Source organism: Homalodisca vitripennis, chromosome 3 (genome assembly GCF_021130785.1).
Source record: "Homalodisca vitripennis isolate AUS2020 chromosome 3, UT_GWSS_2.1, whole genome shotgun sequence".
Taxonomy (NCBI): Eukaryota; Metazoa; Arthropoda; class Insecta; order Hemiptera; family Cicadellidae; genus Homalodisca; species Homalodisca vitripennis.
In genome coordinates, this window is record NC_060209.1 from 116,236,429 (window position 1) to 116,251,575 (window position 15,147).

The window sequence follows — 15,147 nt, forward strand, 5'->3', positions numbered from 1 at the left end:
ATTATACTGATAAGTTTTAAATGTTCAGTGTCAGTGTTAGTTGTGACAGCGCAGTGGTTTATCAGCCACAATGCGCCAGCCGTGCCGGGCGGCAGCGGCAGTTGTGTGGCAACGTCGCGCAGGCCAGTCCATTCTATTGGTCGCCGCCAACTGCACTCTCTGGTGGTTCCTTGTATAAGAATGAATGTCTCCTATTATTGCTTGATTGAGCCACTAGTGTAGTATATGAAGCCTTCTCTCTTGTATGAGAATGTTATAAGTAATATGTTTGTGGAGACTGCAAAAATTATATTTCTTACATCTTCAATATTTTTCACAGATGTCATATATTTTAGATTTTATAAAAATCCAAAAAAAGAATCCAACAATTAAAGGCCTTCACAGTATATAAATGTTGTGGGCTTTTATTAGGACTTTGGTTGGCTGATATTTTTTTAGGGAATAGATGGTGCAATCTTGTTTTCACTGTTTGTTTACTTTTAAAGTAAATGGTTATTGAAAAAGGATTTCATTTAAAAATTCTGAGTTGCCCTCAATTTTTGTTGGACACTCAAACTGTTTATATACGTCAAATACTATATCTCCTTATGATGTGATAGCACTCCAAAGGATTTATTTTTATTTTTTACACAATAAAATTAGAAGGTAGGTTCAGATTTTATTTACACACTGAATACATAGTACTAATATAGAAATGTATTTTAATACTATGTACATAATGACAGGACTTGTTAATGATGACTTTAACATGAATGTGTTGGATGGAAGCACAAGCGTTTCTGTTTAACTTTACAGGCTTCTCCAGTGATCAATAACTCAATATGGTGAGCATTCCCACTGCACTCCATGAGTACAAGGTTTTAAAAATAACCTATCAATGACCTAAAAATTAATTATGACTGTTATTGTATCCAAACATATATTTTACTCACAGTGACCATGAGAGCTAGTGGTCCACCGTAGATGATGAGACAAAAAGCTCCAATCATGAGCCAAGTAAATATTCCTCGGATCACCCAATTTCGCCATCTGTAATTATTATTAGCTAAATTATTTTTATATAAATAACCAATTTAAATTTTTAAAGATAAGAATTGAAACCAATTAGATAGTTTCATAACTCAGCCTCTTATATATAATGGGGAGCAATTTCAACATTTACTGTATAGTTTTATGTGGTTTGAAAATAACTGCTTCAGGTTCCAGCCAATATTAGTAGGTAAGGGATAAAATTAATAATAATAAACAAAGCGGTTTTAAGTATATAGCAGGAATCTACCAGTAAATTTCAATGTTTTAAACTGAATTACATGTTTTACTAAAGTAATTTCATTTAAACACTTTTTTAAAGTAATAAATGAATAATATTTATCTGTTGTATGTACTCTTATGAGTTATTAACAAAGTCGAGACTATACAAGAGTTAAAAATTAAAATAAACATACTTTAAAATGTAAAATTTGAAATAGATTTTAACATGTTTATTTGGAACTTTGATAGTTCCAAATAAACATACTTGACGTCATTACCTATCTTAAAGAAAATCCAATACAAGATAGGTACTCAATTATAAAATATATTAATAAGTTTGCAATGTTTATAAATTTGTAACTTGAGGAGGGAAGGGAATGAATTTGCTGGTCTATTCTGATCTATGTGAGTATGTGTTAAAATATGGACTAAGATCCTTGGGCAATGCACCAAATTCAACCCTGATACAGTTGCAAACTGTTCAAACAAAAAGTAAAAATAATCAGTAACGTTGACTCTTCTGCTATGGTGGCCAATCTAGTTTGTTATCAGATAGCAAATATTATTGCCTGTACAAAATCTTTTTCAGTATCTATTCATTGTTTACTATTATTTTTCAAATGGATACAAGATTAAAAATGAACATAGGTACAATTTTAGAAAATGTTTTTACATGATACCAAAAAGAAAAACAAATGCACAAAAAGAACTAGACAGTACTTCATTCCTACCTTATTAAATGGCTTGCCTACAGATCTTAGAGAGATCTCTAGTCTTAAGAGTTTTAAAATCAGAGGTGCGGAATATATGTTTAAACATATCATTTGAGATAAAGTTACTAAATATTATGTTTTTCTCTAATTTAACACATTCACGACGACGTGTACCCCACCAAGCTTTTGTAAAGCATGTTGTGCTCCGATGAGCTACACATTGCTATGCATTTTTTATAGTGTTTTTATTGTTTGCCTGTCTTAGGGGTTTATTAAATTTGATCCTGCGCTTAAATAAATACCTCAGACTATCATGTCTCCAGTAAAGTTGTATGCACAATGCTTAATTTTTTTGGGTAAATTAATTTTTTAGGCACCCCTTAGGTACACAGAGAAAAATTGGAGAATGTGTAGTGAAATAGAATTTCTGATCAATATCTTGAATGAACAGCAAATTTTAACTGAACTGTATAATTTAAATTGTTGTGCAAGTTTATGTTATTTGAAACTGCAAACAAGCTTTGTATGAGTTTTGCAGTTTCAAGCAGATTGTAAACTTTTAAATATTGGTTGAATGAAAAAAAATATAGTAATATTAATTAATATTTTTCTGTATGGTAGCTTTCAGAAATAATGAAATCAACTATTATATAGGCCATTGAATATAATGTGTTAAATATAGTTGGTTAAATTATCTGACTAAAATATTGATAAAATGTCCTGCATGTCAACTTTTACTTGGAATGTCAACAAGAAATTGAGTTTTTTAAACAGAAGCTGGAACTTGAACAAACCCAGAAGAATTACTTACTTCAACAATCTGACCAAGAAAAAAATACAGCTCCAGTTAAATACAGATAAGTTAACTTCATTGACCTCTGCACTTCAGAATAAGATTCAACAGCTAAAAACTGAAATCATTAGGGTTAAAACTATTAGTGAAAGGGAAATGGAGTCCATGTTACAGTAAAACCCTGATTATCAGAACTTCGATTAATGAAAACCCGCGTTACCAAGAACGAGAAGTAGTGAAAACAGTTCCAATAGCCTTGAACCAATTGGCTACAGTAAGAACAAATAATTTGGACAAGCAGCAATCCCAATATTACATGGACACCACTCAAAATATGTATTGCAGGGGTTGTCAAGAATGACACCTCAACCATTGCACGCACAAAAATTGCCTGCACAAAGCTCAAGAGGAAAATTAAGTTTTGTGTCTAAAAGTTGTACCCTCAGAATGGTAAGACATGTCAAAGATGGGGATTCAAGATTAACAGTAAAACAAACAACATTAAGATAAAAACTCAGTAACACTGTTTTGAGATCTACAATCTCTGATATGATTTCTTCCTCAGGTGAGATGTTTTTTATACCTAGATTGTAGTTTTATGTTAGGTTAATTATTCACCTGAAGAAGAGATATCAGATTGCAAATTTCAAAACATAGTGTTAGTGAGTTTTTATATTAATATGGTTTCACTGTTAATCTTGACTCCCAATCTCTGATATGATCTCTTCCTCAGGTGAGATGTTTTTTATACCTAGATTGTAGTTTTATGTTAGGTTAATTATTCACCTGAAGAAGAGATATCAGATTGCAAATTTCAAAATATAGTGTTAGTGAGTTTTTATATTAATATGGTTTCACTGTTAATCTTGACTCCCAATCTTTGATGTGTCTTAATATTCTGAGACACCAATAAATGATGGCAAATGTCCAGAAAAATCCTGTTTCCATCACAGTCCTTCCACCATCAAAAACAAACTTTAGACAAACAACATTAATAATTGGGAGTTTCCAGAGGATTATTAACAACAACTTTCACTAAATAGCTGGTCTGTAAAATAATTAAGACTAATGTACTATAATAGAAAACTAGTTGTGTGAACATTGTTATCAATTTTTATTATATGGTTTTACTACTGTTTCTATGGCCTCAACTGTATTATTTTCTTTACAACATTAAAGAAAACATTTTAAAATCCTGTTATTTTACTAAGAATAAACCAATGGAAGTCTGGTTTGTGACAATTTTTTCTATTAATTAAGAATTTTAATATAAGGATTTTTGTCATGCTCCTTATGGGCCATCATGGGATGCATGAAATAACATGTTGGAAAATTTAAAGCGGTTGCTAGATGAAGGGAGTATTAGCCTATACACTCCTCTTCTGCTAATTTCTTCAATTTTAATACCATTTATCTCCTCTGTCTGATGTAAGCTTCCTTAATATTAAACCTTCAACTGTCCATATATTAACTTCTGTACTGGCAAATCCTCTTTTGCCGCTTTGCAAGGATTTACATTTTCATGTAAAGGTACACTTATTGTATATTTGTTGCCATAGTATGTAGAATTTAAATATCAAACTGGAAAAAATATTAACAATCATACAACAAAAATCACCTTGCAAGCATTGGTGGTAGCTGAACAACTTAGTACAAAACCAACAATATTGAATTCTCTGGGTATACCAAATGTTTGTTTGGAAAAAAACCAAAATAGCCAAAAGATGCAGAATTTATCATCCAATAAGAAAATATGAAACACTGTTGGAAAATATATAACAATGTATATATTATATTAAAATGTACAAAAAGTAATAAATTTATTAACACTCCAGTGGGCGCGCGGAGTACAGGTGTCCTCCAGTGATTTTGTTTTGCGTGACTACAAGGGTTGGCAACACTCGTGACCTTGAGCGACCACATACCTTTCCCCCCACTCACGCTCCACTCGCCAGTGCATTGTCAGCGTCTATGCTCGCTAGTTGTCGCTGTGACCACGTGTTTATTTGCACGGTACAGTAGTGGAGGACAGTTGTCCTCCGCGCGCCCAGTGACGTTACATTTTTTTGGCATATTGGTGTGGTATTTTATTTTTAATCTCGTATTGTTGAAACAATAATGGCCAGTGAAAGTGACCGTGAACAGTTACGCCGTTGGCTAGATGAGACTGAGGATGCCGAGAGTGTTCTAGGTATAGAGGACGAAGATGAAGGAGAAGAAGACCACGTTGAATACCACACAGAGAATAGAGATGATGTAATCAATGTAGAAGATAACCCGGATGATGTTTCCGACAAAGCCGAGGAAATGGAAGTGATTGAAGAAGCAGTCCCTGCTGGACCTTTCGTGAACCCAGAGTTTTATTTGGGAAGAGATCGGACATCAAGATGGTACGTAGAACCTCAAGTTGCTCAGACTTCTCGTACACCAAGGTATAACATTATACCAGTTTTTCATCGCCCAGGACCTCAAGGGTCAGCGAAAAATGCTATAACTCCAGAAGCTGCCTTACAGTGTCTTATTGATGATGAAATAGTGAAAAAAATTGTTGATTACACCAACATTTACATAATGAAAATTCAACCTCAGTTTGACAGAGAAAGGGATGCTAGGCCCACTGTTTGCCGAGAAATTCGTGCGTTGATTGGTATAATATACCTTGCTGGGGTTTTGAAGGCTGGCAGAAGAAACGTATTTGAAATGTGGGATAATTCACAAGGAACGGGAGTAGAGGCTGTTTATCTAACCATGAGCGCCAAGAGGTTTCAATTTCTTTTACGTTGTCTGAGATTTGATAACGTCCACAACAGAGATGAAAGAAAATCTGTTGACAAACTTGCTGCTTTTCGTGAAGTATTTGAGATGTTCGTGTTCAATTGCAAGAATGCATACAAACCAACTGACTACCTTACCATTGACGAACAGCTAGTTGGATTCAGAGGAAACTGTACCTTTCGGGTTTACATGCCTAGTAAACGTGCTAAATACGGGATAAAAATCTTTGCTATGGTTTCTACAACAAACTTCTATACTACAAATCTTGAAGTGTATGTACGGAAGCAACCAGTAGGCCCTTTTAGAATAAGCAGCAAGACATCTGACTTAGTTTTGAGATTGGTGCAGCCTATTTCAGGAACCAATAGAAATATTACCTGTGACAATTGGTTCACATCTGTACCCTTGGCAATAAAGCTACGGGAAGAAGAAAAAATAACAATGATTGCTACTCTGAGAAAGAACAAAGCTGAAGTTCTCCCAAACTTTTTACCTGATAACTCAAGAGAAGTCAAAAGCAGTTTGTTTGGCTTTCAAAAAAACTGTACATTAGTATCGTACATGCCGAAGAAGAAGAAGGCTGTGTTAGCAATATCAACTATGCATGGAGACATGGCAATCGATCCAAATACAGGTGATGAGCGAAAACCCATGATCATTACATCCTACAACGAAACAAAGTACGGCGTGGACATTCTAGACAAAATGTGTCGTCAATACGACACTTCGAGGAACTCACGAAGATGGCCATTAACACTCTTCTTTCATATTCTGAATGTAGGAGGAGTGAATGCTCTTGTAATATATAAAACAAATAAAAAACTTGACCATGTGAGCCGTTGTGATTTTTTGAAAGAAATGGCCTTCAACCTAATTAGGCCACAAATTGAACATCGCATCAGTTTGGAGATGATACCACAGGAAATAAAAACAAGAGGAAGGATCCTGCTGAAACTGGACAGAGAACTTCCACCTCAACCAGCAGCCCGAGGAGTCGCTGGGAAAGGAAGATGCTACCTCTGCGGCCGAGCCAGGAATAAGACCTCAAGGAAAAAGTGTGTCAAATGTCTTGGGTGGGTGTGTGCTGACCATATGAGACAGGTTTGTGAAAGGTGCATTGAATAAGCTATTTTTTCCAAAGTATCAACATTCTGTTTGCGTTTTTTATACTGTACTAAGATGAACCTTTTTTTGTTTATCCTATGAAAACAATTTGTATTTTAAAACTAGAAAGTATTAACAACCTTGAATTTTTATTTTTTTTCTAAAAACATAAAACTTATATACTTATATGCATTTTTGTAACGTTTATAGCATAACCTACTACTCTTATTCACATTTTTGTTTGATTTACCATAATTGTATATTTCCTACTTATATTGTTTTGTAGAATACACTTTTTTATAAAAAATGTGATTCATATATTTCTTCTCAACCCAAAACAAGAAAAACATGATCGCTAAATATACATTTCATAGGGTAAAGTAAAGTCACATAACAAAGTGGAGTACGCCCACTCGCGGGACGGCAAACCACGTGCCTACTGGAGTGTTAAAAATGTAATGGCTTGTTTGATAGGTCAATATAAAAATTGTTTTACATACAAATACAACAAATGTTACATCATAGTAACTTATGTTCTATTAGGTAAACATAAATTTTAAAATCTTAACAAAAAAAGAAAAATTAAATTAACTATAAGTAAAAATCATAAGAACAATTAATTATTCAACATAGAATTGACATAATTATATGTTTAACTTCAAAAATGGTAAAAATGTTGTTACAGATATCTAGTTGGTAAATTTTTGTTTTTGAACCAATAATTTGCAAACAGTGAGGAATCTTTGCTCGTAACTTTGAAGCTGGCACTAAATATACAACTACTTTAAAATTGCTAATATCAAGTGATGCGGTTTATAAAAAATTGTAATACCTATTTGGAACACCACCTACCACCTATTACCTATTTGATTAGTTAATTTGGAACACATAAGTTATTTGTCAGGGTTAAAGCATTGTTAAACCTCATGCACTTTTAAGAGCTTGTCTTTAGTCATAGAGTTATGTGAGATGTATCATTTTAAAGTTATAATTAACATTCATCCAAATGCTTTTTTCATTTTTTTTTTAAAACATTTTTATTGCATATTCAGAACAAAATCTTAATCGTTTATATTACATCATTTAAATACTAATAAAGTATAAGTTTTATAAGAAAAACTAAAAAAAGCGTTTGGATGCTTATTAATAAGCTATTTAACATGACACCTCCCATGAATGTGTAAAGGTGCATAAGGTTTAATTTTGTTCTTATGGGGAAAACTCAAGGTTGTTTCTATACAGCCAGATTTTAATCAACTTCCCTTTCTGTTCAACTTTCTGTAACTATGGTAGCATGACAAATAAAAGATGAGAGCTGACTGTTACATATTTTTATAATGTATTTCATGGCAACAAATATATAATATATTTTATAAATGTATATTTTATGTACATACAAATACATAAACTAAAGAATAACAATTTCAAATTGTAATGTAGAATACAATCTTATTAAGCAAATCTACATCATTGAAAAATTACACTTTTTAGTAATATAAAGTTGCTTAAAATTATTATTATTGTTATTGTTATGTGAGCTTACTTTGCTGATAGTCCTTTGAGTGCTGTATCCAAGACTTCTGGAACCTTGTCTGTGCCTTGGGGAACAGTCTTGGATAAGTCCTGAGAGACTTTGTCATCTTCAGAGTCAACGTCTTCTCTCTGAATGAAACAAAAACTAAAATATAGTCAAGAAACAATAACACAAAGTGAAACTCATTTTCATTTATAAAGCATTAAGTACTACATAGAGTGGGGATTGAGTCCCTTAACTAATCCAGCGCTAGGAGGATAGTGTAGAGTTGGGGACTTTGCTAGGTAAATAAAGCATTCATATTTTAACAGAACACTTTAATTTTTACTAGGCTATACAGATTATGTGCCAATTTCACCATGTTAATGTTAAGAAATGAGGAATTAAGGCTTATCAACTTTAGCTTATTTGCACTGGCTTATCTCACCTCCTGTGGATAGCCTTTATCACTAAGCAAACATTACTCACTAATTCAACAAACCTGTGTTTGTAGATTGGTGGGATTATTCTGCTTAGTTATGAAAACATTATGTTTACTGCTGGGGATATAATGGGCACCATGAAGACTTTATACTCTGTAAAACCTAACTTTGCTATCTAGATTTACTATGAAAAAGATAGATTTTTACTACTTTAATAATTTTAAAATGCTGTTTTTCATGACATTTTAAAACATTATTTCCAGACCAAAAATAATTTCCAACAAAGCACTAAACTTATAAAGGGGGAAATCTCTGCACAAAGGATATCACCAAAATCGAATTTAAACCGTACCACTGATATGTCCTCCTTTAGGCAAAAGAGGATAAATAAACCTGAAATATGGGGGTTGTTCAAAGTCAAAATTGTATACGTAATGATTTGTAAGTTTTCGCCTTTATTACAGGTAATTTTTACAGTGACAGTTTCCCCTACAGGTGGCAAAATCAACTGGATTTGAGTGTCAATTTTCAGCACATTGTTTGTGTAAGACCATATGCATTTTTGTGATTTGTATTATTTTTAAGTCATTTTTAAAACATTGGAAGATGGTATTATTATATTATAACCTACATTGTTATCAAGACGCCCAACATATGTTTTGACGGTATGAAACCAAACTACTCAATACAAATTTTATCTGTAAAAATAAAATTACATAACTAGTAAGTTTGTTAAGCAAATTTTAAAATTATTAAAAAAAGAACTAATCAACAGTTTAGGTCAATGAATGCACCCACCGTGGGTCAACATTTGACAAAAGAACAAAAATTACTGCTTTCTATTTTTGTATATACTAAATTAAATACAATTAATTTTATTTGAAAATCTTGGATAACCAAACCCTAATAATACATTTAACACTATACCTAAAAATAATGTTTTAAATTTTTGAACACAATTAAGATATAAATGGTAAAACTTACGCCCCTCTTTTAGAGTGCCATGTTCACTCGGCCCTTGTTTTACATTCTTAATCTATACAAATTGTACGAGAAAACTCTTTAAAACTACTTAATCTTTGATTTAGCACTATTAAATTACCAAAAATGTTGTATTTATACATACGTATTTGATACATAAGTTAAATATGTCCTAGAAATGATCAGCAAAATATATTTCTTCTGCCAATAAAATAATGCAATACACATAAAATAACCTAAATAATATAAAACATAGCCATTAAACTGGTTTAAAAATTTATTCTCTTATATCATTAAAGCAAACTATGTCAATTTACACTTCTTTAAACAATGAGAATTTCCTGTTGGAACGAAACACAGACAAACAGACCTAAAAAATAATAAGCATCCCTAGTTGATGTGTAAAATATGCATGTTTAAAAAATAAACAATTCTTTTAGTTTGAGAACACTGACATACATTACGATTTTTGAATATATTACTACATACTATTTCACAATGATTGGGATCACTATAATTTTAACATTCAGAGCTTTAATCTCCTGTCAACACTGTAAAATATTCCATAATACACAAGTAGGGACTTTTGGTACCTTTCTTTAAAGTACAAACTAGGAATACAGTAAACTATACGAAAAATCACATATAGTTTGATATCTTCTAATTGTATGCATGTTTAGAAATTATATTAAATTTAACCAGGTTGCTAGCACCATCTGTGGCAACAATTAACTACCATATGCGTAATCGCTTTTCCTTAATTGTGGTTATTAGATATCACCAGTTCATTGCCTTCAAACCATATATTATCAGTTTAATATTAATTTTTAAAACCATATTAAAAGTAGTTTCTATTAAAATATCATATATTTTGTGCATTTTAAGGATCAAGCTTAATCCATTTTTCCAACTATCATGTGGATATCTGGATGGATAGAGGTCAGGTTCACTGATCAATAGCCAGTAGAATATGTTTTGTTCACACTCAGTCTATACACATCTTAAATAAAACTAAATAAACAACATTTTTGTTCAAGGTCACTAGACCAGTAATCACTTAGTTGGTATTGAGTTAGTAAAGGCTTTTAAAGTGTATAATTAAAGCAAGACAACATTATCAACTAGAGTTGCCTGCACGAAAATAGTCATATAGTCGGATTTTGGAAATTAGTAGTGTTTGGAATTTGAATGTAGCCAGGGAAATCATTCTTCAATACAAAAGAGAGAACTGAGTCACAGATGAGTTGCTGAGGGTTACTTAGTGCTGTTGAAAAAGTTTGATTGTATTTGATGGTATATTTGTAGGTTATTAGTGTTGCACCCCTGCACCCCTGGTGTCCTCCCTCTAGATAGCTCATGCATGAGTTATTGGCTTCTCCCCTTACATCCGGTAAAGTTAGCTTTGTTTGAGACTAGACTGTTCAGTGAAAGCATTGATGTAACCCCAAAAGGTCAATTAATTGTCATCACCAATTTTGTTCTATTATTGCCTATCCAAAAAGTAGATTATGTTTTGATATAAACAAAGAGTAAAGTACAAGAAATAAGTTTATTGTATACATTTGAAAGTGACACTAAAATACTATTTTTCAATATAGTCACCACACAAATTTAGACACAGTGATACCCACAGTTAGAAACTGTTTTTCATAGTGAGGGGTAGTAATCATATAGGATAACAAAAGTAGTGATTCAGCTTTCAGGATCTAGAATAATTTTGTTGTATTTTAATTAAATGAATTCTAGTCCTTTCTATCTAAAATTAACAAAAGGAGAGGTGAAGAACTGAGAAGGTTTATTTACCTAAGAATAAATGTGCTATAATGCCATTGTTTTGTCTATAATTATTGATAGATCATTGTAATTTGAAAGGTTTAAGAAATTATTATTTATACCTTGTTCTCTGAAGTGCTTTAACTGTGGAATATAAAAAAAAGTTTAAAATATTACTGCTGAATTGGCTTACATTGCATTAAAATGAAGTGTTGGAAAGTTGTTCACCCACTGGAGTTTGGAGACTGGAATATATTTTTACCTTAAATTTTACACATTTCTAAGTGAGTGAATAATTCACTTTAAAAATGTTCAATACAATAAATTATTCATTTACTAGTTTTCTAATATTGCAAACACGTGTTTAATTATAATTGAATCATATTTTTTTTACAAATTACTTTAACCAGGTGTTACCACAGCATAGCACACTGTATAGCTGCTCTGTATGAGAACTACAGAAACACATGAATGTATCATATAATCAAATCTTTTAAACCTGAAACATAAAACGTTGTATGGGTCATTAATTATGCAGAAGAACTTACAATTACCCTAGAAATCATCAGAAACAAAATTCTTGTGAGTTGATCAGTTCTTCTGTACATTTACATCCTCTAAAATATACCCAATCCATAAAAAAGAAGCAACCAAAAACATTTAAAATTAATGGCCAATTTCATTGAACTACTCTTCTCAAACCAATTGTAATAATTGCTCTTCAGAAACTTCTAAACCACTTTACTTTAACTCATTTCTTTTATAATTCCCATTGCTCTATTAATCAGGTGGCAAAAAGTCTCCAGAAAGTTGCTGGAGCTCTCGTTTTCGTATTTCAACTGGAATTACTTCTTAGGTTGTGGAGTAACAAAAATACATACTATCATGGATTTCTAAATGGAAGCTCAACCAATGCAGCAGTAACCAATTTCTTAGATTATACAAGCACTATCAAGAAAGTAGATTACATTTCACATGCAGGACTACACGGCCATTCTGATGTCAGGCCGTTTCAGCCATGTTTGTAAGAAATGTCACTCCTTGTTCTTTGACATAGCAGTTTAAAATGTGTGACACAATTTAAAACTCCACGAGTTGTGAAGTGCGGTCGGTAATAAGGTTTTTGTTGACTCAGCACTATAAACCCATTGAGATTTATCGCCAACTATGTTAAGTTTATGGGAACGATGTGATTACTGAAGGTGGAGTGTGCTAGTGTTGCATTAGTTTTATAAATGGTCAAACTAATGTGCATGATGATGAACGAAGTGGACGCCAAGCATTGTGACCGATGAAATTGTCTTTAAAATTGATGAGAAGATTAAAGAAAACAGCCGATTAATAATAACAGAACTCTCACTTAGTTTTCCTTACTTGTCAAGGAAATGTTACATATGTTTATACACTACACAAGATGTACATAAAATCATAGATTTAAGAAAGGCAAATATTCACTCCTGCTCAGATTTTGATTCATAACTACCTAAAATGATTTTTTTCCAAATTTATCTATTCTTTATTTACATTTAAATAATATTATACACAACACACATTCTGGGATTGTAGTTAGAAATATATTCCATGAAAAAATAGTTTGAATTTTTTTCCACAATTTGTTTATGTACTTTCCTGTACACTGTACACATAATCTATAATATTCAATAACATTGTATTCACAATAGGTTAAATTTTAGAATTCCATTTTATAGTTAAAGGTTACTAAAAAAACCTATTTTTACAATCAATGTAACATAAAACATTGAGATAAAACTTAAAAAACAAAAACCAAGCAATAACTTTTTAAATATGCTATAAACAATTAATTGATTAATGTAATACTGTAGTTTTTTATAAATAAAAATCTCTATAAAACTCAAATACTAACCTCCCAAACAGGGGGCATCTTACAACAGAACCATGATATGAACAAACTACAAACTCAGTCCACTTCTGTTAGTTACTCTTATCTCTTGGGGGAGAGAAATGACAATGTAATAATTATTTACTGATAAAGACTGAATAAAACTGCCACAGTAGGAAACAGGCAATTTACTGATAACCAAACTGCTGTTAACTTACACTAACATAAACAGTATGTACGACACATGAATTTAAATAAAATGAATGAATTTAAGATAAGAAGTACTGAAGTAAGTCATTCTTATTTAATTTCTTATTAAGAAAATCTTATTTAAATGTACTGTATTATTGTGTTTTGTTATGTCATATATATATATATATATATATATATATATATATATTTATTTAATCATTTTTAAGCTAAGCACAGCAAGTAGACTAAGCACTTAAAATTACAGAACTGTGTACAGGCCATGCCAAAGTGAAAGTGTTGTACTGTATGACTCAGTCACCTATAATGCCAAATTGCAACATAAGCTAAATATCTGGGAATAACTGTGCTGGGTAGCTGTTAATAATACTTACGAAACTTCCAAAACAGGCCAAGTAAAAAAGATTTATGACAACAGTTTTAGTAGAGCAATTGACGAATTATATTATATATTTAATGGTGAGAGTTGTCACTGATGATAATACATCACAATATTCCGAAGTACAACAACTGAGAAGGGGAGGGTATCCTCCGTGAGGAGAGACCACTGACCACTGATAGTGAGATATATGCACACGCACTAGGTTAAAAAATAAATGCCAATTAGCTTATTTAGTAGATACATACATAAAGTATTTATACAATGCAAAATATTAGGTTTTTAACTTCTTCAGCAATTTCTTGATTTTATTTGAATATACTGTAAATAAACTTAAAATATAATAAGAGTGTTACCTTGTTTAAGTAATCATTTAAGCTACAAATTACTATTTGCATTTTATCATCAACACATTTATAATGAAGGAACAAGGCAAGATGATGAAGATACAATAAATATAACCTATTACAAGAGCAATATAAGAAATCTATAACCAGTAATAGAGCAAGAAAAATCCATACAGATTACAGCATAGGTATTTAACAATCTTTATTTAGGCGTAAAACTCTTTAATAAGTTACCATTAGTTGTAAGAGACATTTCATGTAAAAATTTTAAGAATTCAATGACTAAATGGTTAAAAGAAAAAGCTTTTTATTCTGTAGAAGAATTTTATTCCTGTAGTATAAGTGATTGCATTTTCATGTAAATTTTGCTATGTTGATTTTTATGTGCCATGTGATTTATAAACTGTTTTGTTGTAGGCTATTTTAATTTTAATTTTAATTTTAACTTAATTTTAAATTTTAATTTTAATTTTTAATTTATTTATGTGCTCCTATATGTTGGTCATATTTATATATTTATTTAGGCCTACTAGTGCTATTCTGACGTTGTCAATACATTGTTATGTGGGATGACAATAAAGATTCTTGATTCTTGATTCTTAACAACACCAAGATTATAGATTCAGGCCTCTTAAATCCACAACCTTATTTTGAATGGCCCTTCACAAAATTACCCATAAGAAGCACTAGTACCAACAAGTAAACATAAATCTTATAATCTTCCATTTAAATTTTCATCTGCCACAGACAACTTATCAATAGTCAGATACGTTGTTTCCCTACTGTATTTGGTAACTGAGTAATTAGCAGCCAGGAACTATTCATATCAGAGACCCAGATCAAATCTCGGTTTGAAAGTGGATTTAAATCTGAAATTTACCATTATTCCGAAACATACTGTTACTGATTGTATTGAATCACTGAATGATAGCAAATGTCCGGAAAGATCCTGTTTCCTTTTTTAATTACTTTTTTCAAACTGTAAAAATGGAATTTCATTGAAA

At 31.5% G+C, this 15,147-nt stretch overlaps 1 protein-coding gene across 2 annotated transcripts in view; it reads right to left on the reverse strand.

The window, feature by feature from the left end:
* Positions 1–15,147, reverse strand: part of LOC124357371 (phosphatidate cytidylyltransferase, photoreceptor-specific) — a 44,315-nt gene that overhangs the window by 21,063 nt on the left and 8,105 nt on the right. Inside the window, exons 1-3 of one of the 2 annotated variants that reach the window (XM_046809110.1) lie at positions 13,232–13,372; positions 8,180–8,298; positions 933–1,029 (exon numbers count right to left, since the gene is read on the reverse strand). In XM_046809110.1, coding sequence (XP_046665066.1) covers positions 933–1,029; positions 8,180–8,298; positions 13,232–13,249 — 234 coding nt within the window. In that variant the 5' untranslated portion in view covers positions 13,250–13,372. Of the gene's footprint in view, positions 1–932; positions 1,030–8,179; positions 8,299–13,231; positions 13,373–15,147 lie in introns of those variants that run through there. The other variant, XM_046809109.1, reaches the window with a different exon arrangement.